This window comes from Lepidothrix coronata, unplaced genomic scaffold (assembly GCF_001604755.1).
Source record: "Lepidothrix coronata isolate B3197 unplaced genomic scaffold, Lepidothrix_coronata-1.0 Scaffold38, whole genome shotgun sequence".
Lineage (NCBI taxonomy): Eukaryota > Metazoa > Chordata > Aves > Passeriformes > Pipridae > Lepidothrix > Lepidothrix coronata.
This window is the reverse complement of record NW_016690218.1, coordinates 5694150-5721649: the sequence shown is the minus strand read 5'-3', so window position 1 is coordinate 5721649 and position 27500 is coordinate 5694150. Positions and strand designations below refer to the sequence as shown.

Sequence of the window (27500 nt, the reverse complement as noted above, 5' to 3'; positions counted from 1 at the left end):
TCTTCGATGTGCATCAATATCTCTATATGTGCTTCTATATTCATACACTCTGTTATACTTAAAATAGGTGATAAGTTGCAGTAAAGTCAACAGCATCAAATACATGCCTAAAGATAAACAAATACTCCACAGGTTTATTGGATTAGTGCCATTTGATTATTTAGATATTTCAGTCAAAAACATGGAAGAATTTGACTAAACTGTGCTTTCTAAACTAAAATAGTTTCCTATAAAGTGCTGCTAAATGCAGGTACTTCAATCAGAAACATCAGAAACATGAAGAAGAGAACAACAATTTTTTTCTACTGAAGAAGACTAAAGAAAATCTTAAAACAATATGAATTTGTAGCAATCTGTATCCCAACCTAAACAGCCACAACAGCTGTATTATGTCTTCAGTTTTTTCTTTATGACCTGCTATACAAACATATGGCACAGAAAACCTGTTTCATATTTATTTTTCTAAACATTAATTTATACTAAATTCTGTGATATTTTCAGATGTGTGTATCAATAACTTAATAAACAAAGCCTGAGCTACTGTATACGTGACACCAAACCATAGGATAGGAATATAGGGCAAATATTGTCATCCATCTAAGTTTTTTTAAAAAGTACTAGAATATGCATAAGATAAAAACCTGAAATCTAAGTTTAATTGCAGTGGGTTGAGATGAGAATTATTCAGTGGGGATCATTTCTGTTTATTTACAAGCGATTTACAAGAGCTAACATATTTCAAAACCAGCAGAATTTCACTTCTCCTGAATTTCTCTAAAGTATCTGTTAGACGTTACAGTATTTCTTTACAATACAGGTTATTTTTCTTTTCAGGCAAAAAACCCCAGCTAGAACAGACACAAAAGCAATATCCTGGCTTTAGTAGAAAGATATTAAAATTTAGCTTTTCTTAATTTATATGTTAACAATTTGCATCTCACTTGAAAATAAACCATACTCACAGAAAAAAAAAGTTAAACAAGAACTATCTAATCCAAAAGAAAAGAGTTATTGAAACAGAATAACAGGTAATGTTATTAATCTCAGAACTGATTAAGATTTTCAGAGCCATCTTCAGAAATATAAACTGGAGAAATCCTATATTTAGCATAGTCACATAATGTTCATTGATCGATTAGGGCACATTAAAGCACAAGATCAGCAGCAAAAATAGCTGGAAGCATATCAATTTACTGCTGGGAGATGTTTCCCATACTATTTAGAGAGCAGAGGCAAAACATTAGGTTTCTCTTCTTTTTTTTTTCCTTTTTTGTTTTAAGTGTTGGATTTACTCTGTAATTGATATGAAAATCTTTAAAAAAAATCAAATAAAGATCCAGCAGCACTTAGGCAGCACTTAGGTGAGCCTAAATAAAGATGTTGCACTTCAATTCCTGTGATTAGAGATGGATCACTGGCTTTGGAAAACAGTTTGCGTACTGATCATGGGATGCAGATGAGTATCAGCTACAGCAACCCCTACTTTGAATTGTTTCAAAAGTCAAGTTATGAGTCTGTAGTTCAGCAGAGATGTGAAAAAAGGCTAGTAAAAATATGTTTTAAAACCCCAACTACTGCTATTCTGTTCTGCCTTTTTGATGCCTATTTGATAGGACAGTAGTGCTGAAAACACACATATTTCATCTGTATGCAAAGTTTGGTAATTACTTGTCTTAAACATCACTACTAAGACAATGGATTAGGTTATTGCACATCAAATACCTTAAAACAAGGTTTGCTTTTGGGGTATATGTGAAGTTGTAAAAAATGTACAAGAAAAACTGGCAAAAAGCCATTCAAGCTTTTAAGAGTAAATATCCTTCGAAGTAGAGCAAGCTATAAAATGTTTAATGGTTATAAAGTCTAGTTGTCTTCTACAGATAGAAAACATTACCAGCATTTGAAAGAAAGCAATCTTGTAAATAATATTGGAAATGAGACTAACAAATTATATAGTAAAAATAAAACCTAGAAGTTCTTCACAGATACAAAATAGTGATATTATAAATTGTGATGGAAAAAAATGAAAACCACAAAAAATCCCAAGTCTTTCTCTTTTCTTCTTCCTTTTCTTTTTATTAAATTTAAAAGTGCACAATTACAGCTTAATTAAAGAAATTGTTACCCCAGAATAAACACAGGCTTCTTTCTCAGTTGTGTCTGAAAACAAAACCAAGCATAATAGATACTATTCCAGTTATTCATCAGCTACAGAACTACAAAATCATACTAGATTCATCAGTTCAGCTATATGTCTAAAAACCTTTAATAAAATAAAAAAGCCTCAGAAGGCCTGTTTTTCACATGTCAAATTTAATATTCCTGTATTCTCAAATCCTGAAAAAATGTGGTGTTGTACAAGACTGTTAAAATATATCCAGTATAATATTTTGATCACATACTTGCATTCAAAAGATTTATGAATGACCATATTTTCCGTGCTCCTGTTGCCACTTCTGGCTTCTGTGATTCTCAAATTAACTTTAGTCCTTTCAGTCAGGCAGCTAGAAATTTGCTCATTACTGGAACAGTAACTCTTTCTTTATATACATCCTTATAAATCTGGTTAAAGCACATCTGCACCTTTCAAACATATTAACTCTATTTAATTTCAATAATGTGTGTTTCAGCCTCAGTTTTTGTCTTTCTTCACAGTACCTATGTTCTACTTTGGAATGGTGCCTAACAATGACCTATCGAATCTTTAGCAGCACTTAAACAGGATTTTTTTTAAATGTCACATTTTGCCAGATGGGTTAGTACTGCCCAGAGTGAATCATCACCATTTATTCTGATATTCACTGTCATCTGACATTTATTACACTCCCAGAATGTAAATTAAGATACTCACCAATGGACCCAAAGCACAACCTTTCGCAGTACATGCCTGGACTCTGAAGGAATGCAGGCTCCAAGGAGCAAGTCCATAAGCATAACAACTTAGCTGTGATGAATTTTGCAGCAGAACACCATCCATATACAATCCATAGCTAGTAATAATACCTATAAAACAATGTGATAGCATTCAATATCTAAAACGCTACAGAATTTAGAAGAAAACTAATGCTATAGACATCAAGGTGCTAGTAGTTGCAGCATTTCAAACTGTTTACAGTTGAGCACATAACGTTTTGAGTGTGACTCTGCACACAAAACTCAGAAGAAACACTTCCATCTTTAACTGTTGAAAACCTCACAAGTGGATTGCATCTTTTAAAACAATTACACTATTCCAAAGATTACCCTTTAACAAACTTGTTTCTGAACAGCAGCCAAATCACCCCAGAATCAGGAAAACTGAGGCAATTCTGGTTCACAACCTCTGCATGTGGCTATTGAAACTTCTTCATATGCATATGGCTACTGAAACAAGAAAGACAGACAACTATCCCACATCTTAACAGCTTTAGATTTAGAAAAAAATCTACAATATAATTGAAATGTGGAAGGACAACTCAAGGCAGTGGTATAACTACAATAAATCAGCAACGAATAATTTTGTCACATAAAATATCTTACTGGTGCTCATTCTTGATGATAGTTATTTCAGAAAACATATTTGCAAACTGAAAACAAACATTGGCAAGACTTTTAGACAGGAAAGAATGGTCCTTCCTGTATAATTGGCTAATACCAACACAAAAACTGAAGGTGATTTGTTTACCTAATTTATAAGGAATTCTAAAATTCTGTTCTTCCAAAGGTGCATATTAGGATAGATTGCATGAATCCTGTACAGACCATACATATAGTGTTTTGAATTTAATGAACTAAAGACAGAATTTTATGGATTTAGACTTTGGAAGTTGCACTTGCAAAGGAGTCCTTTTTCTCAGACCTATTCTTCCATCTTTCTCATTTATGCATATTCTCCCTTTTTAAAAGCTATATCAATGTGAAATCCTAAAGCGAATAAATGCAAACTTATAGGAGTCATTTGAAGGGAGTTTAGTTCAGAGGATGCCTTCTAATCTTTACATTATAAAAACAATTTCATATTGTAAAAATATAGCTCAGCTCACTGTTTCTTCCATTAAAACTGATTTTTTTTGAATCTACATTGAGGAAGATCTGGTTTGAAATTGAGAAAAGATTTTCCTCTCTACTAAATGGAGAAATGTGTCGTAAATAAAAGTGTACACACAAGTATTTCAGCTGAGCTCTGAAGAGTTCTACTTCAAAAGATTTATACGCTAAACCAATGCAGAGCTGAGTATGGTGAAGTGATTCACAGACTTCTCAATTCTTTTCTCTTCTAGAAAAGTAAGAGGCTAAACAGACAGCAGAGACGTGTGGGAGGAAGTCCTGGTAAATCTCACACTATCAATCCTACCACATTTGACAGGCTTCCTAAAGGAAAAATCCGCTGTGGTTCTATGTCTAGTTGCTTGTAAAGCAAGAGCATTAATGGTTGATAATTTGCCCTACATTAAATAAACTAATTTTATATAGATACACTTAAAAATATTTTATTTATCTCAGAGTAAACATGTGAATGCTGCCATTAAGGATGTCTTTCACACAGGAAAAACTCCAAACACTGAGATACTCTAAGCACCTATACCAGTAGAACCAACCCTTTTAAAGTATCATAGAATCATAGAATAGAACTGACTTAGAAGGGACCCACAAGGATCATTGAAGTCCAAACCCTGGCCCTGCACAGGACAACCCCAAAAATCATTCTAAGTGCATGAGAGCATTGTCCAAACACTTCTTGAACTCTCCCAGGCTTGGTGCAGTGACAACTTCCCTGCAGACCCTGTTTCAGGGTCCAACCACCTTCTGGGTGAGGAACCTTTTCCTAATATCCAACCTAAACCTCCCCTAAACTCCATGCCATTCCCTCAGGTCCTATCACTGATCATAAGAGGGTATAGATCAATGCCTGACAAATCATTATAACCATTATTAATTCCTTTGATACTTATGGTAACAGCATGAATCAGAATGAGATCATTTGGTATTAATGTAGGTGTCATATGTACCTCTGTGGTATCCCCACTGTAACTCAGTATTGATTCAAAGCTTGACTCCCCTCTTTGTGCTATCTTTATGAAGAAGACATATAGCCTTTAATCCTACTTGCCACCTTTGGCCTCAAGGGTAGCATACTAATTCTCCTTAAGTTTTTCTAAATCATGGCAAGCAGCTGGACTCCACATATATCGTGAGAGCCTAGTAAAGTTTGTACTGTCCAAGCCCCAGTCAGCCTACACACCCATTCGAAGCTGATAAGCTTTCTCAGCCCACAGAAATAAACAGTAACATCTGTCATGCAGTAGCAGAAGAAAGGAAGGGAGAGAGAGAAAGGAATGGCCCCAGAGATCTAGAACTTCTGACTATAAGAATGCACCAGTAGAAGGCTGAAGTAAGAAAATTTAAGGGAAAGTGCCTTCCACTGGTCTTTCTCATATTTCAGTCTTCTCAACTACGGTAGTTTTCAGACCCTTACACAGTTTTAAAACACTGACACAGAGAGTGATTATAAATGACGTGACGACTAGGCAGCCCAAAAGATGTGCTGAGAATGAACAAAACAAAGTCACAGAAGAGTGCAAGTTTTCCTGATCAAACATTTGCTCAGTGAAAAGTTTTAGAGCTTGCTTATTGTTGGCTGGATTTTAATTCTTCTTATAAAATGAGGAAAAGGATGGAAATAGAAAACTGGAGAATGGGAATGTACACTAATACATATATCATAGAACCAGAGAATCACTTAGGTTGGAAAAAACTAAAATCATGGAGTCCTACTGTTAACCCAGCACTGCCAAGCTCTCCACTAAACCATGTCCCAAAGTGCCACATCTATACATCTTTTAAATACCTTCAGGGACAGCGCCTCAACTACTTCCCTGGGCAGTCTGTTCCAATGCTTGACAACCTTTTCTGTTAAGATATTTTTCCTAATATCCAATCTAAACCTCCCTGGTACAACTTGAGGCCATTCCTTCTTGTCCTATCACTTGTTATCTGGGAGAAGAGACCAATTCCCACCTCGCTCCAACTTCCTTTCAGGCAGTTGTAGAGAGCAATAAGAATGCTCCCTCTGAGCATTCTTTTCTCCAGGTTAAACACTCCCAGCTTCCTTAGGTGCTCATCATAAGGCCTGTGCTTCAGCACCCTCACTAGCTCTGCTGCCCTTCTCTGGACATGCTCCAGCATCTCAACTTCTTTCTTGTAATGAGGGGCACAGAACTAATCACAGGATTTGAGGTGCAGCCTCACCAGTGCCAAGTACAGGAGGATAATCCCTTCCCTAGTCCTGCTGGCCACATTATTTCTGATATAGACCAGGATGCCATTGGTCTTCTTGGCCACCTGGGCACACAGCTGGCTCATGTTCAGGTGTCAATCAGGTCCTTTTTCTCTGGGCAGCTTTCCAGCAACATTGCCCCAAACCTGTAGCGCTGCATGGGATTGTTGTGACCCAAATGCAAGACCAGGCACTTGGTCCTGTCGAACCTCACACCACTGGCCTCGGCCCATCAATCCAGTCTGTCCAGATCCCTCTGCAGGGCCTTCCTACCCTTCAGCAGACCAACACTCCTGCCCAACTTGGTGAGGTCTGCAAACTTGCTGAGGGTGCTCTAACACACTCAGTTGTTTCCAAACAAGCTGTTCACCATATTTAAAAGAAGAGCCAAGATGTACATAGCAAATGGTGTATTAACAAGATACAACATCCAAATTTAGTCATGGATCCCAACTTTTAGTTGTTTTAAAGAAGTTGGTGGAAATTTAATTATTAAACTATAGGTCTTTATCTTGTGCTGTTGATATGCGTATATATAGATATATATTTATACTTATTTGATTAGTTAAACCATTCTCTAACTATTTGGATTTTTTTCCCGCAATGTAAGGATAACAGGATCAGGTCCTGAGATGAACTACAAAATATGCCTATTTTAGTGAAAATTATTTAGACTTTATCCACTAAGTCACATACATGACCTTCCTACCCTATTTCCTCCCTTCCCATCCAGTACCCCTCCCCATTCTCCTGCCTCTTTGCCTTTGCCACATATGCTGATGGGATTTTAGAAACAGGGTTAGGGAGTTTCTAAGGGGCTAGGAGGCAAAATCTTCCACAACAACTTCCAATGAAAGAACCATAAATTATCAAATACATTATTTAACACATTACATACTGTGATTTTTTTTTTCTAAAATTATTGTAAGAGCTCACAGAATATTATATATGTGTAGCTTTACAATCACCAGTTTTGTGGAAATCATTTAGAGTGTGTTAAGGGAAATTTTACAAGTAGGATGTGCTCTAGCAAAATTGAAAGCAGGAAAAAACTTGCAGGACAAAAATGAAATTCATGTAAAACCATTGGGAGAAACAATATATATCAATATGATAAGCCAATGAAGAAAAGTATTTCTAATACTTAAAATTTAGTGATTTCTACATTGCATTGTCTGCAGTGATTTAAACTGTTACACGCATGATAATAAAATCAGAGTGAATTCCAAGGTGAACGATACTGTGCAATCTCATTAGAAATGTAAAATTTGTCCAAAAGTTTTACGGATGGATATTTCATAATGGAAAACATTTCTAAACAAAAGAAAGCATATTGTTTAACTTTCACAGCCATGGAAATGATGACTACACAGAACACAAATCTAATTATTATTACATATCAATTAACATAAAATAAATTAATCAATTAATGTAAAAGAAATTAATGTTTTATTGGAGGGTGAAATTAACATCCTAGACTGATATTCTCCAGGAATGCCTATTCCTCAGCTCAGTTGTCCTGGAAAACATTAAACAATGAGATGCAGTACACAAGAACTATCAAAAGGGAGCACTTTTGAGCCACTGAAACAGCACGATAGGCTGAAAACCACAATCTCCCAGCTGCAGACAATGATACTATCTCAGGTATTTTATGTGCTAAAATGATCATTAAAAATTAAGCACCACATATAAGCTGCCATTTAGAATATTAATTTACCTTTACTAATCATCTTTTTAACTTGAGGCTAAAAGAGTTCACTTACCATTCGGATACTCAGGCTTAGTCCATGAGATGTTAAAGGAGTCAGATGAATATGACTGGGCTTTTGGAGCAGGAACACCTTCTGGTGTACTCTCATCTGTTATAGCTGTGCTAGCATCGCTTATGGAACATCCACCTCCCGTGCAAGCCTTGAAATATTAATCAAAACAAATAAACATACTCCAGTGTAGTATCAATAATTTTAGCAATTTTTCTGTTGCTAAAGTTTTATTGCTCTTACATATCTAAACTTAGTAAGTCTATCATTTTCATAAAAGATACTTTTCTTAGCATAGATTTTTTTTCTTCTTTTAAATAACACGAAGATGTAATATAACTCACAATACTTTGGTTTTAGGTATAATATAGCTTAAATATTGTACTATTTGACTTGCAGCATTTTCCATTTAAATGTGACTCATAAATAATTGGATTTCCACTGCTTTTGCAGCCACAGTTAGTGGCAATATATATTATTTACAGTACAAAACTCTCCAGTAAATGACTGAAAAGCTCTCACGAGTTCCAGACACAGAATATACTGACCAACTTGCAAGGCACTTAAAAATTGCAAGGCCATTCAGAGAGTGCTGCACTTCACAATAGCAGATGAAGATTAAAATAGTGAAAAACACTCTATTATAAACCAGTATGTACCAGTTATTATTACATGTTTATGGAAAATAAAGTAAAATAATTTGTATTTCAGTTACCAGAGAACAAAATATTAACCACATTATTTTTGTATTTCACTCGATTATGAAATAATACAATATGCAAGGACATGTGCATATCACCCCATAAAGCTTTTAAAGTTTTACTTGCACACAGCTATGGTCTTTACATGTGCTGGTTTGCCAGTTGCTTGCACTAGCAATAACAAGAGACAGAAGTTCTTAGAGAAGTCAAAAAAATACAAAAATATACACTCTGTACTGGATTTAAAGATTTTTGTGTTAGTTTGCTATTTATTTTGGTTTTACTATTTAACAGTAAAATAAATCAAAACTTGAATTTGACAAAGATTCAGATTCAGACATAGAGACATATTCAGACATAAATAACATTTATGGGGCCACCTGTGTTTTCCAGAGTTGCTCATGTGCTGAAGTGGACAAGTAGCCCGCTGTGGATCATCAGCACACAAAGGAAAAATAACCTTGCTGACCAGATCTCCAGAAAAAAATGTTTCTCTTAATCTAGTATATTTTATTTGAAAGGACTGCCTTCAACTTCCCATTTCCCATTGTGTTTCAAATCAGACAGCAGTCAACATATTTCCTACCTCCTCCAAGAGTTTATACTGACACCATGGGTAAAAATAAGTACTGTTTGTAAATGAGGAACTATTTTGTACACAAAGTTTATTTGGATTTCACTGGAAATTGCACTCACAACACAACTAAGGAATGACTCCCTGTGTTCAGTCTGAACTACCAAATAAAGACGAAAGAAGGAAACCTCGGTTTGGGGAATATCAAAAAAATGGTCTTTATTTTAAAGATGATAGTTTTTTAAAAAAACAAACAAACAAACAAAAACAACAACAAAAAATCACAAAACCACAAAACCCAAAAAATAGAGTCAGCTTAGAGGGATGCTGAGGTAACTATTAGCATTTTGATAAGGAAATATTTAATAAAATTATTCTTCCAGTAAAGGCAGAGTAATCTTTGAATTATTTCCCTTCTACTGGCTTATGAAGAAGCCAAAAAGACCAGTTCTGGAAGGCCTCTTCCTTGTACGTTCCTTACTGCCTTGCTAAGTTCCACCAGGTCTACTTCAGCAGTGGAGGGTTTTTTCTTTTAAGGGTTTGGTAACAGCAGCCTTCCCATTCATTTATTTCTTGAGTGTCATGGAGCTCAATTTTTGTATCCTGAAATTTGCTGGGACATGAAGTTTATGGTTCTTCTGCTTTGTAAACAGGTGGATTTTGGATCAGTGTATCCAAAAGGACTGGACATCATTGGGACTCTGGCAATCACATCCAGTGATGCTCAAAGCCACGAAATTCTACACCTAGATCAAGTCCCATTGTGTCATTCTGAACTCCACTGAGAAACAGATTTCAGGTAAAATTTGCCAAAATACCAAAGCAACTAGGCAGGCAAAGGACAAACAAACCACCTAAAATGACATCATATAACGATGCTCCACGTGGCACCTGAGCTAGCTTACCCACACAACACAGTCCTGAGGAGATATCAGCTTAACAGGGTCATCACTAAAGCACTCAAGTCATACAAATGCATGTGACACCTTGGCTACTAAAGGCAGCCTTTCAGCTTTCCATTTGCTTTCAGACTGGCTTGGCTCACACCCATCCAACAAAAACAAGTTCCTTCACACTAGTCCATGAAGACATGACCTTAAGTCTTCTTGGCTGACTTTTGGAAAGAAGCATTAGATTTGCTTACAAAAGCTGTTGCACTCATTTATGAATACAATTGCTAAATAATAAATGGCAGTAATCAATTCTGAAAGCTGGTAACAGCATACAAAGACAAACATTTTGTTAACTTTATTTAATGAACTTATATTAACCTGTCATACAGAAGTTAAAGCCAGCAGCCTGTGAGGTGCTGATGAGGTTCCTGATTCCCGCGTTCAATATGCAACTTTTGATAATTCAATTTCCCACATAAACTAAAACCAATTTTTGAATGGATGCAAAACAAAATTAATATTACCTATGAAACAAGTAAAGGATTCTAGCTGATAGAAATATTTTGTGCTAACAAAAAAAAGGAATCATTTAGTTAAGTAGCCATTGCTGACTGTTGCTAATTTTTCTTTTTTACTTTAAAAGTTTTATTGAATTTCAGTTAAGTTATATATGAAACACTAAATATTTCAAATTTTTTTCAGCTATGTATGCTTGATTTGGATTTTAGGTGTTTGGCTTTTGATGGTGGTTTTTTGCTTGTTTTTTTTCCTTTCATAAAGTATACAAGTAACATTTGGCCATGTTTAAGCTTCATAACTTGCAAAACTGTAATATTACATTTTTCTCAAACTAGTCTAACAAGTTCTATATACAATAGATCCAAATGTTTTAAAAAAGCTATCACATCACAAAGATATTGGCCTTTTCATGCGCTTTTGGCCTCATCATTTTCAAACCTGCAAGGACATTTAGATCTTTTAACCCGCCTATCAGAGGTCATTGCATTTTATCCAAGTAAACCTGGTTATCTTTGTCACTAGAAGAAATTATCTTTTCTTACTTTCTGGTTACAACTGATTAAATGCAAATACTAAGGGCAAAAAAAAAGAAGAAAAGAGAAATAAAATATAGAGATCAAAGATTCCTAAAAATTTATTCAGTAACTTTTAGGAAAGCTATGCACATTGATGAAGCAAAAACAATGTCCACACAACACTTCTTCCCATATCCCAAGGCAGAGGCACCAAAAGAAGCAGTTCCAGTTGCTCTCCAGATTATAGCTGTTAATTCTTCCATGAGCCTCTCTCCTTGTGCCCCCATGCACAGAAGTTGGGCACTAGCAGAGAAGAGCTGTGGTACAGTGAAGGACAGCACAAATTCTTTTGATAATTCTCCTTTTTTATAAAGGCATAAAATGCTTGTTGAAGTACTGCCTTAGTTTTGGACATGGTGCTATTTTATATGCTCTACAATTTGCTATGCTGAAATATCTAGGCACAAATGAATTAATTTCAGCATGAATCTAAGCTTTAATTAGACTGAATATTCTTGTTTTTTCAGGTTCAAGTCAGATCCTTATCATTACCTGAAGGTAGTTTATTTTTTGTGGTATAATATTTAGAACATTCAAGAGCATGTTAAGAAAAAATGAATGCATATCCAGTCTACATAAATGTAAATTTATTCATAATCAAGAGCAGAATATTTTTCTATGGCATTTATCAAAGCAAATATTCTTATATAGGTATTGTTATAAAATGAACAGTGTGCCTAAACAAGAGACAATCCCCTGCTTTTATTCACATATTTTCAGGTTTGCTATTGAGCTGAAGCTGTTCTATTTCATCACAAAATAAAACCAATGATAATGAAACGCAAAGAAAACACTAATGTCTCTTAAAATGTTTTGAATAAACAAAACGCTACTTCACACTTCCTCTCTGCTATTTCCTTCTACATACAGATTTTATGAAGAACAAAATAACATTGCACAAAATATGAAAGGTTAATATTTTTAAATACATTCAATGTTTTCTTGTAAGTTGGGTCCAGGCGACATTTTTAAAGCATTTTATATATTTCTAGTCAATTATTTATTAGTTATCATCTAACTTCTCCTTGAAGAAAACCTGTATTAAAATTACATGCATAGTTTTGAGGGCCTGTTTTGAAACAAAAAACCTACTTTTGTTCAGGATGGCTCATCTACCTTGGCTTCAGAAAGAAGAGGTTAAACAAAGTGGACACATGAACCATTAAATATTAAGATGCTAACAAAATCACAATCATTTTCACCATTTTATACCTCTACTACACATCTTTAAAACTTACAGCTAGTTTTATGAGGTATTCAGTACCCGGGGAAAGCTGCGGAATAGTAAAATCCAGAAAAGGTTCTGTGCTGTTATAGATTACATTCCACTTTGTAAAATTCTGCTCATTGTTGGCAATATAAATTATATAGCGATCTAGGATTCCATTTACTTCTACTGGTTCTTTCCATCTGCAAATAAAAGCAAAATGTGATTAAGACCAGTCCAAATAAAGATTTAGACCATACTGAAAAATGTAAGGCTTTGTTTAGGTGACTTTGCATGGCTGTGTTTTCAAATTCTCAAAATAAATCCCTCAACCATAAAAATAAATCTAAGCCATACCTTTAATGCTGTATTTGCACTCAATAGATAAATGATTACAGTAACACACAAAGCAAGGGCTACAAACGGGCATATCACCAGAACACTTCCTGCACTGAAGTTTGCAGAGTCTCTGCCCATATGTAGGTTATACTGATTGCGTAAAGACAAAATGGAAATTAAGTTGGCAAGTGATAATCAGAAGGTTCACAGAACCACTAAACTAATCACTTCTATGCATTTAATCATAATAAATTTAATTTTATGTCACAAACTCTTCCCCTGATTGAACTCACTGGAATTCTTGAATAAACTGATGCACTATTGTGTTGTCAGGAAAGAAGAAATCCTTACTTACTGTACGTATATCGTTCTAGAATCCAAAGCCGTCAGGACCGGGGCATTTACATGAGATGGTGGCAGCTGTGCTGTAAACAAGGTGACCTGGGAACTGTTTGTACAGCCAGCAAGCGTGCAGGCAGCGAGCAGAAACTGGTATGGCGTAAAAACTGCTAAATCTAGGACAAAAAATAATATGAATTTACTTTGTATACTAATTTTACCTTGTTTTTCTCTTTTTCAGACAGTAGTGTGTGTCACATAGATTTTAGGCATCAGCAGTAGTGAATTCAGAAAATCAAGAGGAAGGGCAACCTGTATCTCAAATGCTTCAGGTTTGTCCCAGAGGAGTGAATAGGTACTGGTTCTTTAATAGCAAATAAATGCAAATTTTGACTCCTAATAGATCTGTGGGGTGTGCTTTGGTTGAGGTGACTCCATTGTACACCATTTACACTAGAATGTATATCACCCAAACAAAAAAACCCCCAAACATGTTAGCTTCTTAGATGCTACAAACTACATCAATTCGCTAGAGTGGCAAATGAACACCTTTGAGCTGATTAAATCAAATCAAATTAATGAGAAAAACAAGTGCAGATTCATTAACACAGCTGGATTATATTTTTTTTTAAATGTGCTGTATGATACATGAATGTCAAGCATCGATACATACAATGATTCATGCCACACAAATTTCACTATAAGCATGAACACAAAGGAAGATCCTTGTTGCCACCACTCATACTGGTCTGTTCTCTCTTTGCCTGTTTGTCTTCAGCTGTACAAACACCAAACAATTGTAAAATATATGTCAGTAAAGACAATCTGTCTAATGCTATAGCAAAAAAATTGTTCAACGTTTATTTATTATGAAGCTATCCTGAGTTTCAATTACTGCAGAAAATGGTGAACAAAATGTAACATTTTTGCTACTCTAAAAGATCTTTAGGATCATATACACTTCCCTATACTAAGAAAGGAACATTTGACAGAAAAATTATTGTATGACAGTAATACAGACCTAATTTTCAAGTATTTTTCATTTTTTTATTAAAATACAAATTGCATATTTTAATAAGCAAATCCTTTAAGAAGGAATTTACAACTGAGGTTTTGGCAACAGTATAAGATATACAAGTAAAATGCTTATGCTACAGACACACATTTTTCAGTATGCCAGAAAAATTCTGGGTTTTTGCAAGACATAACAAATGGTAGTGTTTTCAGAGCCAGGTAGTAGCAAACTATAATTTTGTATAAAAATATTTGTGAGCACAAATTCAAAACCTGCAATTGGATGACAAACACATCATCAGAGATGTTGTAGACCCAACTTCTCTCCCATTATGACTCCAGTCCCTGCTGCAACAGAATTTCTTCTGATTTGCTCCATTCTGTGTGAGGAGAGAATGAATTTGTGCATTTTTATTGAAAATACCATATCACTCAGTGGTATTATTCTATGGAGCACATGGCTAAGTGTGAGTTAAAAAAAAATGCTGTAGCTAAAAAAATCATCAATTGAATGCCTGTAACACAGTGACATGTTTAATCAACATAATGGGACTGATTCTACCAGGGTTAAGCAGTGCTTATGTCCGTGAGAGGGGGAAAGCACACTCCAGAGCAGGTGCTCAAGCTGGCTCAGCAAGCAGGGAAAGTAAACTCCACATACTGCACCGACTGTATTGCCTTCATTAGTGTACAGCTTCCTGGACCCTTTATTCCGACCATCAGCTACCACCAGAGAAGCCAGAAAAAGTACAGATGGAGCTGAAAGTCTCTGACATAAGTATCAGATACTTCATGTTGTGGGTGTGCAAACAAGTGACCAGAAGGATTTTACTTTTAGCAATCCTAAAACAAACAGTTGAAACCAATTCATGGCACCTATTTAATTGCTAACCTTGTAAACAGTGAATATGCATTCTTCTCTCTAAGCTGAAACTATACCAGGGGCTTCACTTAGCAGAGTGAACACAAGGGAAAGGAAAGAGAAAAAGTGGATGTCTCCTTTTCTATTTGTTTGTGGTGGATAACTCTTTTCCTTGTTGGTGAGGGTTATTTTCCTCTCCTTTAAGGAAAATTCCACATCTAGAACTACTGTTTTTTAAAAAGGTGGCTTGATGCACACTGTAGTTAATGGAACTACTTGAAGACATAAGAGTTTCTGGAAATGCCCAGTGTAATTTGAAGAGGGGAGAACTTCATCAGGGATTAAGAGAATGAAATGTGGAAACATTTTTAATTTCCCTCCCTGAAGAAAACAATCGACTATAAGTTACTATGTGTATCTGTCAGTCCCTAGAATGGAAAAAGCAAAAAAGACAAGACAGGCAAACATGTAGAGTTTAAAAAAAACAAGAATAACAAGAAAAGGAAACACAGCACATATGAGCAGTGAGACCCTTTTGAATCGACTGATAAATGCACCGAGAGGGAAGGGAAAGACAGGAGACTAAAAAAAAAAAGAGTCAAAATATAAAATATGGGAAAAAAGCAACATGTCAACAAGACCAAAGAAAATCGTTATTCCTCATCTTGATTCAATAACACTGAAGTATTTTGTCTACTAAATGCCAAATAGAAAGTTTCAATGGAATCTCAAAGATTAGGTGGGAAAAGGCTAAAAAGAAACATTACGTTTGTGGAAGCAGGAGTAGAAAACAAAGAAATTAGAGTCTTAGCAATGCCACTCAAAGCATGAGCTTTGCCACCATTAAAATCTCTCCACATACTTCAGCAAGGTTTGGATGAGCCAACAAATAAGTGTAGGCAGTATTTCTAAAAGGTTAGAACCAGAAACTGACAAACTGAACAATAAAATCATATTACATTGTAATCAATGCAATTATTTGTCACAATCTGATATGGCAGATATTTTCCTATTTAAAGTTCAATGTGTTTCATAATGGATCACTGGATTCAAACAACTACAGACACAAACATGAATATGAAGGAGGAGGGAGGAGGTTCTTAAAACTACAAAGCCACTGTTTGTCAAGGTCCTCTAGTAATAATGCCTTGCTTTCCATTTGCTTGATTGCATGATTTGCATAAGATCAAATGTAGGCAATTGTGGACATGAAAAGCAGATCGCTCTCAAACTCATTAGAAATGGATCCACAAGTATTATGTGGAAATGCGTTACAAGAAAATGCACCCCAATGCATGGAAAACTCAGTGATTAATGTCAAACAAACTATAATTTACAATATAGAGCATGAATTATATGTTATTTTACAATTGATTCCATGCTGTTGGTTGGAAGGATTTTATTGATCTTAATTTACAAAATGAGCCCAATAAAGACACGATTATTTCTTTTAAACTTACAGCAAAAAACTGAAATATTTTTTCTTACAAATTTTCTTGATCAGGCTATATTCCCATCTATTCCACAATTCCAGTTCCTTCAGTTACTTTAAAATAAGATCAAATGTTTCTTATTTCAATATTCCAATAACTACTCTCTGAAACCACTTATTTCTTACCAAAACAAAGCTAAACTTAAAAATTATAATAGTTCACTGAGGAAAAAAAACAATTCAGGATTTGGTCTTGTTTTCATTTCTAGACTCAGAAGGGCAAAGAGCACCAAAGGACAAAGAAAAAAGACTCTTAGGAGTAAAGGATTCCCTCAAATCATCCTATTAAAGTAGTAGGTAGACAGAAAAATAATTCTGCATTTTTGTGTCAAAAACAGAACAAAGGAAAAAAACTAAAGTAAAATCCCGCTTTTCCCAAAGAAAAAGGTAGCACAGAAGGAGAGGAAGGATCAACCTGCCTTTTCATCTCTTTGACCTCAGAGGCAATACACACAAACTAAATTATTTTCTAACTCACATGTCAGCAGGAGAATTGTTAACTATAGCTATCATTAAAATCAATATTTGCATACCACTACATTTATTAAATATGTGATGTGGAACTTCCCACACTAACCAACTATAGTAGTTGGTATCTACCCAGTTGCTAATAATCACCAGCATAGGTCCTGATAGAACAATCAATGCATGAGACAGAAAGAATAAAGAATGACCCTCTTTGCGTGGTCAATAAGAACACTCACTTTGCTTTGATCAAATTTAAGGGGTAGTCATTGAAAGAAAATATGCAACACTACAGTGCTACTTTTAGCATGGAATTTGAGAGATGTTACTAAGATAGAGAGAAAAACATAGTACAGTAAAAAAAAAAAAATAAAAACAACACCTGAAATTAGAGATTTAACAAAATATGAGCTTTACCATCAGGTCATCAGAGTACATCACCGTTCAAAAATAATACAGTAATAATATCTACAGTGTTTTAATTTATATGTAACATATTTGATATTCAGGTTTACTGCAATTCCTCCCCTCTTCCACTCCATTTCCACTCTCCCTGACTTCAGGCAACTATTTTAAGGGTCAGAAATGGCAACGTCCTGTCTTACTGAGCACTCACATTACTTGCGTAAGGAACCCCACATAGTTTCTCGCAGGAAAATAATCGAGACAATAGCTATCCCATTGTTATATTCAAGAGAAAATAAGACAGCAGCATTGTAGCAAGAGATTTTTAGCAGCACAACCAAGAAAACCTGCTGAGAGAGTATGAAAATGAAAAACTTCCAAAGAATTCCAATCACCATGTAGTTTATGCAGGTAGACTGTACGAACACTTCAGCTCATTACTCACATCCTTACTCTGTTCTCTCATCTTGTTTCTCAGAATTTGTTACGTTAACTCACAGTAACTTAATATTTAATTAGAAGATAAACTCTTTGGGACCATAAATCTCCATCACCAAATACAACAATGTCTCGTTCTGATTTTTATGCACCACTAAAAAAAAAAATCTAATTCATATGTTAAGTGTCAAGATCACATTATCAGGTTTGCTCCATTAGACACCATTAGCAGTCCTCTGCCTTCCACCATTTTCTGAAAGCAAGCAACAACTCATATTTAACTTTTAGTACAGTACATCCTGCTTGCTTTGTTTATAAAGCACTGATCACTCTCAAAGAACAATCACTAATGTATAATACCTTTCTCTGGAAAGGTATTATACTATTGCTGCATCATTTCATAGATTTCCTGCAAACCCCACACCATACTCAACATTCTCTTGAAAATATTTCAGAAAAATCAGGGTGTCACAATGACACCACTTAGGTACTTCAGGTAACTCAGGCAAGCCAAAGAAAACAGTGTGCTTGTGTACTTAATTGTCTAAACTAGCAAGGCTTTTCACATGTGCAACTGGCCCCTTAATTGAAGAAAACAGTTATCTTCCAAGATAGTAGTAAATTCTAACAGATATTAATTAATAATTAAGAATGCTTATGTGATTCCTTAATGTTGCAGAGCAACAATTAAAAGAATTTTGTGAAGCCATTAAAAACAAGGCCAAGAAATAAAGAGAAATAAATAAACTCAGGGTCTCAAATAATTATTTTCAGGAAGCACCATAAGCTGTTGTTCTGCTCTAACCAGCAAAGACTTTGACATAATGAACAAATAAACTTGGCTTCCAGCTGGCCAGCAAATGCTGATGTGTTTTAGAAACTATTCGTTCAGCAGTAAATATCTCTAGTTTTCCAAATTACTCTTAAAAGAAAAAATTCTTTACTGTGAGGGTGGTGAGGCACTGGAACAGGTTGCCCAGAGAACCTGTGGATGCTCCATCCCTGGAAGTGTTCAAGGCCAGGTTGGATGGGGCTCTGAGCAGCCTGGTCTAGTGGAACATGACCCTGCCCATGGCAGGGGGTTGGAACTAGATGATCATTAGGGTCCCTTCCAACCCAGACCATTCTATGAACACCTCATTCCTTTTGAGACTTTTACACTCAAGAAAAATCCAGGAAACTTCCAGGTCCCATCTTAGGAAATAAAGAGCGTGGCACAAAACCATGTAACATATTGGAGTGTGCAAACATGACAGTTATGTGTTAGACTGTATAAAAAAGTTATATTCAAGAAGAAAAACCCTTTGGCATAAATGCGAAACAAAAGGATCTTTAATCATTTTAGTTTGCAATTAATTCAAACAATTAGTAGAGATTTTACAGGCACGTGGTAGGACTATGGAAAAGGGGCACTTTTGGCAAAGGGGCAGTTCCTGAGTACATTAAGGCTTTTGAATATAATTATGTTTTAACAGCAAAGATTATAAAGTTTGTTTCCACATTTAATAACAGTGTCTCCTGGTTATGCTCTCTTACACTCTCAACTGTTGCATGGAAAAACTTTCTGCTATTTATTGGTCCAAACTCTTGTACTTCTTTGAGCCCAAACTCATGCCTCAAAAGTTAGGTTTCATCCTGGTCAATTCACAAGGCCACATCAGCATCCATTCCTGATAAATGTGTTTCATTATCCCTTTTTATTTTAGTAAAACTATTTTATTTCTAATCTTAACTTAGATAGATACACATCTTTTTATTTAAACATGACTATTATTCCTACCCCATTACAAAAGTTGGAATTTAAGTCTTTTATTTTAAAGCCACATCCCTGGGATAGCTGCTGTGGGTACATTTTCACACTGTTTTTACTCTCCAGTTAGGATACACCATCTTGAAATCCTAAAGATGCTCAGTTGAAGAAAACTCAAACCATGTGGAGTGCTCCACATCACATGATTAAAAAAAAGAAGAACCAAAACATCAGAGAAGAGCATTTACACTTCTCTTAACACTTTACCACCAACTAATCTACCTGATTCCTTGTGTGGCTCTAAATATACACATCATGTCACTGACCACAGAAGAATTACAGTGCTCCTTGGAAACCTCCTTACCATTATGCCCCAACACATGACTCATCATCATTAGTCACTATTAGAAAAATACAAATGGTGAGAGAACAACTCTCACCAACCAGAGGTTTTTTCAAATGTTTCTTTTGCTGCCAAAACAACAAAAAGCCAGTCAGTCAGTGCAAACATTCATCATCAAATGAGCCTAATGAATTTCCAAGTTATATCTTTGCTTACTAGAATTAAAACCACTCACTGTCTCCCTAGTTTACTTCAATTATAACAGTTGGATAAATAAAGTGAGTTTGAAGGTCGGAGGGAGAGAAATCAGAAAGAGGACAGAGCACATTAATTTTTACCAGGCACACAAAGAGAAGTAATTGTGGACAGTATCACTATCTTAGTTTTACTTTTCTCTTTCTCATTGCTTTACACATCATATGGAATGAAGCAGCCCTATTCTAAGAGTTAAATGAAAATTTCCATTCATGAATGCTTCAAATCCAGTCACTCTATTTCTATCAGCTTCAATAGATAGGAGTTGTTAGTATACATCATAAGAACCATGATGTCTTAGTGTTTAGCCCAAAAAGTGAAAAAGGAAAAAAAAAAGTGTTTTAAACATTTTACCTCTGTATTACTTCAGCTTTATATTCACAACTGGAAAATATATTTGCACCAGGTAAATACATTGCAAATTTGAATCTCAGATACCTGCTTCTATAAAACTGGAACTACTCTGGATTCACATTAGTATGACCAAAGACCCTTTGGCTCACCAGCAGAAGTACATCCCAAGTAATTCCAATCTTGCAGCAGTGGGAGAAACAAAATTCAGATCTACCTAACATTTGGTGCTGAAGTAATTGTATCAGGCCTCAAGAGGTGCCAGACTGCCACTTTTACAACCCACTGAAGAACACATATGAATGTGAAGCTATGGCAAGAGAAGCCAGTAAGATATGAAGTTATATACAAACGTATGGTAAGTAATACAGCAACTATTACTATCCATTTTATATAAATCAACAGTGTGGTCTCATCTGGAATAGCATATATTACAGAGTGCAGAAATAAAGTCTGTCTGAAAAATAGCAGTGAGATAGCACAGGCTTACAAACACTCTCTTAGGAAGAGAGGCTGCAAAAACAACCTGAGAAAAGGAAACAAAGAAGATGACACATCATACAGGGGTATAAGATAGTAAGTGCTACATAGAAAAGCAATTAGGATGCTCTGTTCCCAGGAATTCCCTTTCAATAATGCAGTGGGGGTGGGAAAAAGGACATGCAATAATTTAGAAAGTGGAATTTTCAGAGAAAATCACCCCACCCAAAATCATGGAACATCTACTGCTGCTGACAAGAAAATTCAGGCATATCTTCATAAATCAAATTTGAGGGGAGAGACATTAAGTATCAACATCATGTTTTTAAAACTATTTTTATAAGCATCACTGTAATTTGCAAATCTGTAGAACAGTCCTGCAACATTTCTATACTTCTCTCTTTGTATCTGAGACAATGTAGAACTCTTCAACACTGTATTTTATTTTTTAAATTTTCCCATCAAGTAAAGAAAAAGAGGGATGAGATTAATGAAATTAATTTCAAAAAGAAATATTTTCTTTGACAAAAATAAAACAATGTTACTACTAGATTTTTCTTATTAGAATTCAATATGCATACTAAATCACAAAATACCATTTTAACCCCAAAACAATTGTTTTAATGAACAAAATATTCAACAAAAAAGAAACCATCAAACAAGCAGAAGCTAGATACACCACAATCAGACTAGAAATTGGAACCTAAACAAGAAAACTATGACAAAAGCTCTTTGAAATGCCATCAACTACAGGTTGATTAAATTAGTGATTTATAGGTTATGAGGTTTATTTAGCAATATCTGCATTTTACATTCATTGTGGGTAACTTGTTCCATCATTTTGTATAGTACCAGGCATGCAGGATGATTAGAGAACAACTCTCACCATCTAAGCAAGGCATCATGTGATTTAATAGTTTCTGTAGAAGAGATACTATCACCTTCCCAGGACCAGAACAGCTCTGTATATCTGAATTATAGTCAGAGGATAAAGGGTTTTGCCAAAACATTACTGTAGTGCTGGAACGAGGATAGTGGGAGGACTGAGCTTCTGAGCACTGATCCTAAACAAAACAATTTACAGCAAGTTAAATCTGTTGCAAGACTACAAAAGCTGAGCTAGTTTTCAGCTGACCATGGAATTAGCAGCATAGTAAAATATACTGTACTTCTACCTGCTCTCCTCTCTCCTTACCAGAACAATCAGCCCCAGCTGCAGAGTCATTAATATGGTCAATGTGTGATTGGGGAAAATTATTTGGATTCCATCCCCCATTTTTGTGGTCTCTTTCGTTGTGTGGTTTTTTTTTTTGGGGGGGGGGGTTGGTTTGTTTGTTTGGGTTTTTTAAGTTTTCTCACTTTATTTTCAAAACCACATGCATTCAAAAACAAAACCAAAAGAACGAAAAGCCCAAAGTTTTTTTTCAACTTGACATGTTGCACTACTCAGTTATGTCATGTAGTGTCAGTAATGTCATCAGATAACATAACTGCCACAATCTGATGTGATGCATTAAACTGGGATTACCAGAATAAATCACGTTTGTGGGTACACAGATCACAGGTGGTGCAGTCAGCTGCTCTGTATTACGGTGTATCTATAGGATGTGCAGATTAGGATATAATGTCCAGAGGCTTGTTCTCGTTTTTGAAGTGCTTTGTAACCATAAGTCAATAGTAAGGAGCCACCAAACAGTTATAATGGCATAAACCATCACCAGGGAAAAATACAAATCGATCAGTGCCAGCGATATAACAGAAAGAGCATGCATCTGTCCCCAGTCTCATAAATTCAGTGGTTGTTGCAGGCTTTTCCTCTATCCAACGTTTAGTTTATTAATACTAGTAACTATCATAAATAATAATAATGCAGAGTAGTTTATTTCAAGATGAATGCTCTTCTTATTATCTGTTGATCCTATACCTTATTTCTTACATCATGTCCATATTCCTCCTGTAAATGGTAAGGGGAGAGCCGGCTAAATTTATTGTTTGAAGCTTATGCCCTTTAATTGGCAACAGAATGCTATGCCAAGAAAGTTGTCTATGTAGGCTCTCTGAAATATCTGCATACCTTAACTAGCATGGTAAGTCTCTACAAAGGAGGCATAGAATTTACGTTCTACTGTGTGCTATAAATAAGTAATAAGAACAGATTAGAATTATGCATTTACGCCTACTAGTGCGAGTGAGATGCATAATTCACAAGTGGCAAACCCTTAAGAGGCTTTCGTATTTCACCCCAACCCTCTTCCCCCTCAGTCTTGTCTATGTAGAACATAGCATATTGTTCAGTCCCACTGATTCAAAAATTTTTATTTTATTTTTTTTTTCCAGCTACACTGTTCAGGTTTTATAATCACTACTTCTTTCTTGCAGAAAAGCAACAGACACTATATTAGTAGTCATTGCTAGGTATGAGTCTGCTTTATGGCACATTATTGGTGTCATCTTTATGAATTTTCTTGTGATACTAAGAGAACACAGGACTTGCAACTGTAACTTCTCAGCACGGGAAGAACATAGACAGATTGGAGTGAGTCCAAGGGAGGGCTACCAAGTTGATTAGAGGGATGGAGCACCTCTCCTCCAAGGAGAGGCTAAGAGAACTGGGATTGTCCAGCCTGGAAAAGAGAAGACTTCAGGGTGACCTAATTGTGGCCTTCCAGTACCTGAAGGGAAACTACAAGAAAGATGGAGAGGGACTTTTTACAAGAGCATGTAATGACGGGACAAGGGGGAATGGCTGCAAACTGAAGGAGAGGAGGTTTAGATCAGATATTAGGAAAAAATTCTTTACTATGAGGGTGGTGAGGCACTGGAACAGACTGCTCAGAGAACTTGTGGATGCTCATCCTTGGAAGTGTTCAAGGACAGGTTGGATGGGGCTTTGAGAAACCTGGTCTAGTAGAAGGTGTCCCTGTCCAGGGCAGTGGGTTTGGAACCAGATGATCTTTAAGGTCCCTTCCAACCATTTTATAATTCTCTGATTCCATGATTCACAGTTAACATGATATATTGCTCCTCTAGCTGGACCTCCTGGGGAAATACACTAATCTCTGTGTCCATTCACATCTTCAGCTTCTCTGCTGAAGCCTCTAAATACCTGTTGTGACCAGAATTTTTATGATAGCACACAAAGGTCACAGATTTTGCTGAACCTGTGGCTTTCCTCCACAGCAGTTCTACCTCTAAGAAGAACTCTGTTGCCTGGTGATAATTTAAGTCTAGCTGCTTTAATATTTTTTGGTTCTCAGGCTGAGGAACTACAATGTTGATTCATATACATCCCAAAGAAGCACCACTAGGGACAAGCTCTTTGGTGAAGAAGTTACGTTCTAATTTTTCTCAATTGTTTTGAACTTAGTCTATTTTTCTACCTGGATTTTCCTTTGTCCTGCATGCAAATATTTTAAATTATTTTCTAGTTCTAACTAACATTTATTTATTTTGCCTCAATCTTTGCCACACAACTTCTTTTCATAGTTAAACTAAGACTTGTACCTCTTTTTTATGGTATCATTTACTTATTTATTTAATCTTTTTATTTCTTCAGTGTATCTCATTTGATTTTGAGTCTTCCTTGACAAACTTTCTATGTACTTTTTCTCTGCCTGCAAACTTACAAGGAAGACTTAAACTGTGCATGTATTTTAATTCCTACTACAATTTAACAGCTTAAAAACTGTTATATGACATTGCAACAATGGTATTAAATCCCAAGATTTAATAAATAAAAAAAAATCAAAACAAATTAGTTGAAATGTAAGTAATACTTTTAATCTAACTTACCCTTGAGCTGTTGAAAAGGCTAGGAAGCCAGCTCATGAGAACATTTAAAAATTCTTGCCAATCGAATTAAATTTTTGTTCCTTTATCAGAAAACAAATAGCAATGAAATTGTTAAAATGAAGTGATAAATAGCTCCAATGTTAAAGTTCAGTTTTCAAAAGGATGTTATTGACATACTTTATCAACATTAGTTCTTTTCATTATTGATAATTTCCTTAATTCTCAACATTTCTCCTAGAATAGACTGAAAAATTCACTTATGCATCCTTTGTATGAACTCATCTAGTTTAGCCAATGCTCCTGGATAGGTAAGCAATGAGGACCCAGAATCTCTTAATAAGCCAGATTCTCTTGTCACCTTTGAACAACTTTATGTAGCCCTAAAGATAACCAGACATTCAAAAAAAAAAATAAAAATTGAGATATGCAGACTGTAAATGTGACTCAAATGTACCTGGGTAATCAAGGAACATGGTATGTCCAAAGTAGCCATCTACAGAAACAATACCAATGTTTATCATCCACCTTTGCATTCACCTTAAGACCATAAATCTAAGCCTTATTTAAAGCACGCTAATCTCATGTTCTTCTTACCTGATTAGCTTTATGTTCACTTAAATATTTTTCCCGTGTACTGGTTAATTTCCTGGTAACACATCACTTTGATGTATCTCTGTATTTATAAAATAAAAACTACAGAAAACAAAGGAAGAAAAATTATAAAACTCCATCACCTTTCAAAGCCCAACAACAATTTGTGAAAAATGTTTCAATCAGAAACAGATTGTCATAAAAAGACAATATTTCACGGACGACTAGTGAAAAGCATGATGGAGTTTAGTACTGACTAAAAGTCTATTAAGCTTTACGTAAACAGTGTAGAAACCTAGGTTAGATTTCTGGCAGTGATTCAACAGGAAAGGAAGTATCCTAGAATGCCTTTCATGCTGTCTGGGACAAGATCTATGCTTCCACATAACTTAGGGGGATAGGGAAACAGATTTTGAAAATACAGGAATACTCCTCCAGTCATACAAACCATCAAATATTTTTAAAATCAAACTTATATCCAACTATTTTATGACCTTGTAACACTCAGTCTTGTATTGTTCACACATAAGACTTGTGAAAGATGAATAATACTAAGGAAAGTCTGGACTTAACGTTACTTGGTGAAGTATTTTAGAAACACAAGTTGTAAGGAAGTTTCTCAGATTTATTGAAATTATAAGTCTGAAACACATGCAAAATTAAAAGGTTCCACTTTCCATAAATTTGTCTCGATACAGCTTTGTTTTTTTGAATAAATAAAATGCTGAACATATGTCAGTAATGACTGAACACCCCCATGGCCACATTTTTAATAAACCAAGGGAAAGGAGAAGCCTTGGTTGGGAACCCTCTAGAAGTACTGCTGTGGTGCTACTGTGGGGTTACACCGTCACCATTTATCAATATTCCATGACTGTTAAAGGAATGTTCAGACATATAGGTTATAGAAAGGAGGGTCTGTGTCTAGCATTAGCCAAAGAAAAATTCGTGTACTGCTCTGTCAAAACATTATCACAGTTGATAAACCAACACTATTTGTTATAGCAGCACGGAATAAAATATCTCTTTTAAATTAAATATACATTAAGTGTTTAGCAGTTTGGGAGATCTAAATTAGTAAGCAGAAATATGAGTGTGTTTTCCAGGGCATAAGGAAAAACTCAGAGAGAAGCTTCATTATGCAGATGGCAATATCAAGAAGGCAGCCCCACTCTATCAAAGCCTACTAAGAGCTATGTGAGGTATGTCTTCAGGATACCAAGAGATTCAAACTCAAGCAGCAGGTTTAGCTCTAGTCCATCTGTGCAAGAGGTGTCATATCTCTATCTGCCTGAGTCCAGCATAACCTGAAAGTAAGCATAAATCATTTATCAAGTATCTCAAAATGATCCTGGCAAAAAAAAATCCTTCAGAAAAGTGAAGATGCTTTTCTTGATCCATAAATATATTGCTTATAATTTGAACATAAAACCTCGCACAGTTTCTGATGTTAACAAAGGTGTGACTGAATGAAATCTTGTCTGTTTTATCAGCAAAATTAAAACCAGAACAGAACCCACCATTTTGCCTTACTAGCTTCAGGCAAACCACCGTTAGCAGGCATACTGCTGAAAATAAGATCCCACAAAAAGTATTTCAGCTCAACATGGCCAAGAAAGCATATCCTAGTTCTTAGAAATCTTAGGAGATCTCTCAGTGTTTAGTAACAAACAGTGGTCACCATGACACAACAGCTCACAAAGAGAAACTATATCATTTTATATGAAGTTCTCGCTGATGAAAGACAAAATGCAGATAAAACAGGTTACGCACTTCAAAAGATGCAACAGCAAGGTAGACAAGATTCAGCCAGTTTGCCCAAGAAAGGTTCGCACAGGCAACATTACAACAAACTGATCTCAGAAAGTGGCAAAATAAGACTTAGCTGCTATCTAACTGCAGAGTGGATGACTTGGAGAAGACCTACAAATCCACATACCAGTGGAGACCACCTGCAAGACAATAATGCATGGACAGTAAGCTCTGCTGGTTGATTAAAAAAAGGCTGTAAGGCTGTAAAATTGTAAATTCCCATTTTAAAAATTGAACTCAATGAACTGTTGATGTAAATCTGTCTTCCTCAGTAGACCACTGTC

At 35.5% G+C, this 27500-nt stretch overlaps 1 protein-coding gene across 9 annotated transcripts in view; it reads right to left on the bottom strand.

Moving 5' to 3' along the window:
• Window positions 1-27500, bottom strand: part of USH2A (usherin) — a 379818-nt gene that overhangs the window by 176472 nt on the left and 175846 nt on the right. For all 9 annotated transcript variants that reach the window (XR_001874412.1, XM_017812861.1, XM_017812864.1 and 6 more), the window contains 4 exons: window positions 13183-13342; window positions 12520-12691; window positions 8023-8170; window positions 2852-3003 (listed from right to left, as the gene is read on the bottom strand). Coding sequence is in view for 8 of the 9 variants with exons in the window: in XM_017812861.1 (XP_017668350.1) it covers window positions 2852-3003; window positions 8023-8170; window positions 12520-12691; window positions 13183-13342 (632 nt within the window). In the remaining variant the exon portion in view is untranslated. The remainder of the gene's footprint in view (window positions 1-2851; window positions 3004-8022; window positions 8171-12519; window positions 12692-13182; window positions 13343-27500) is intronic.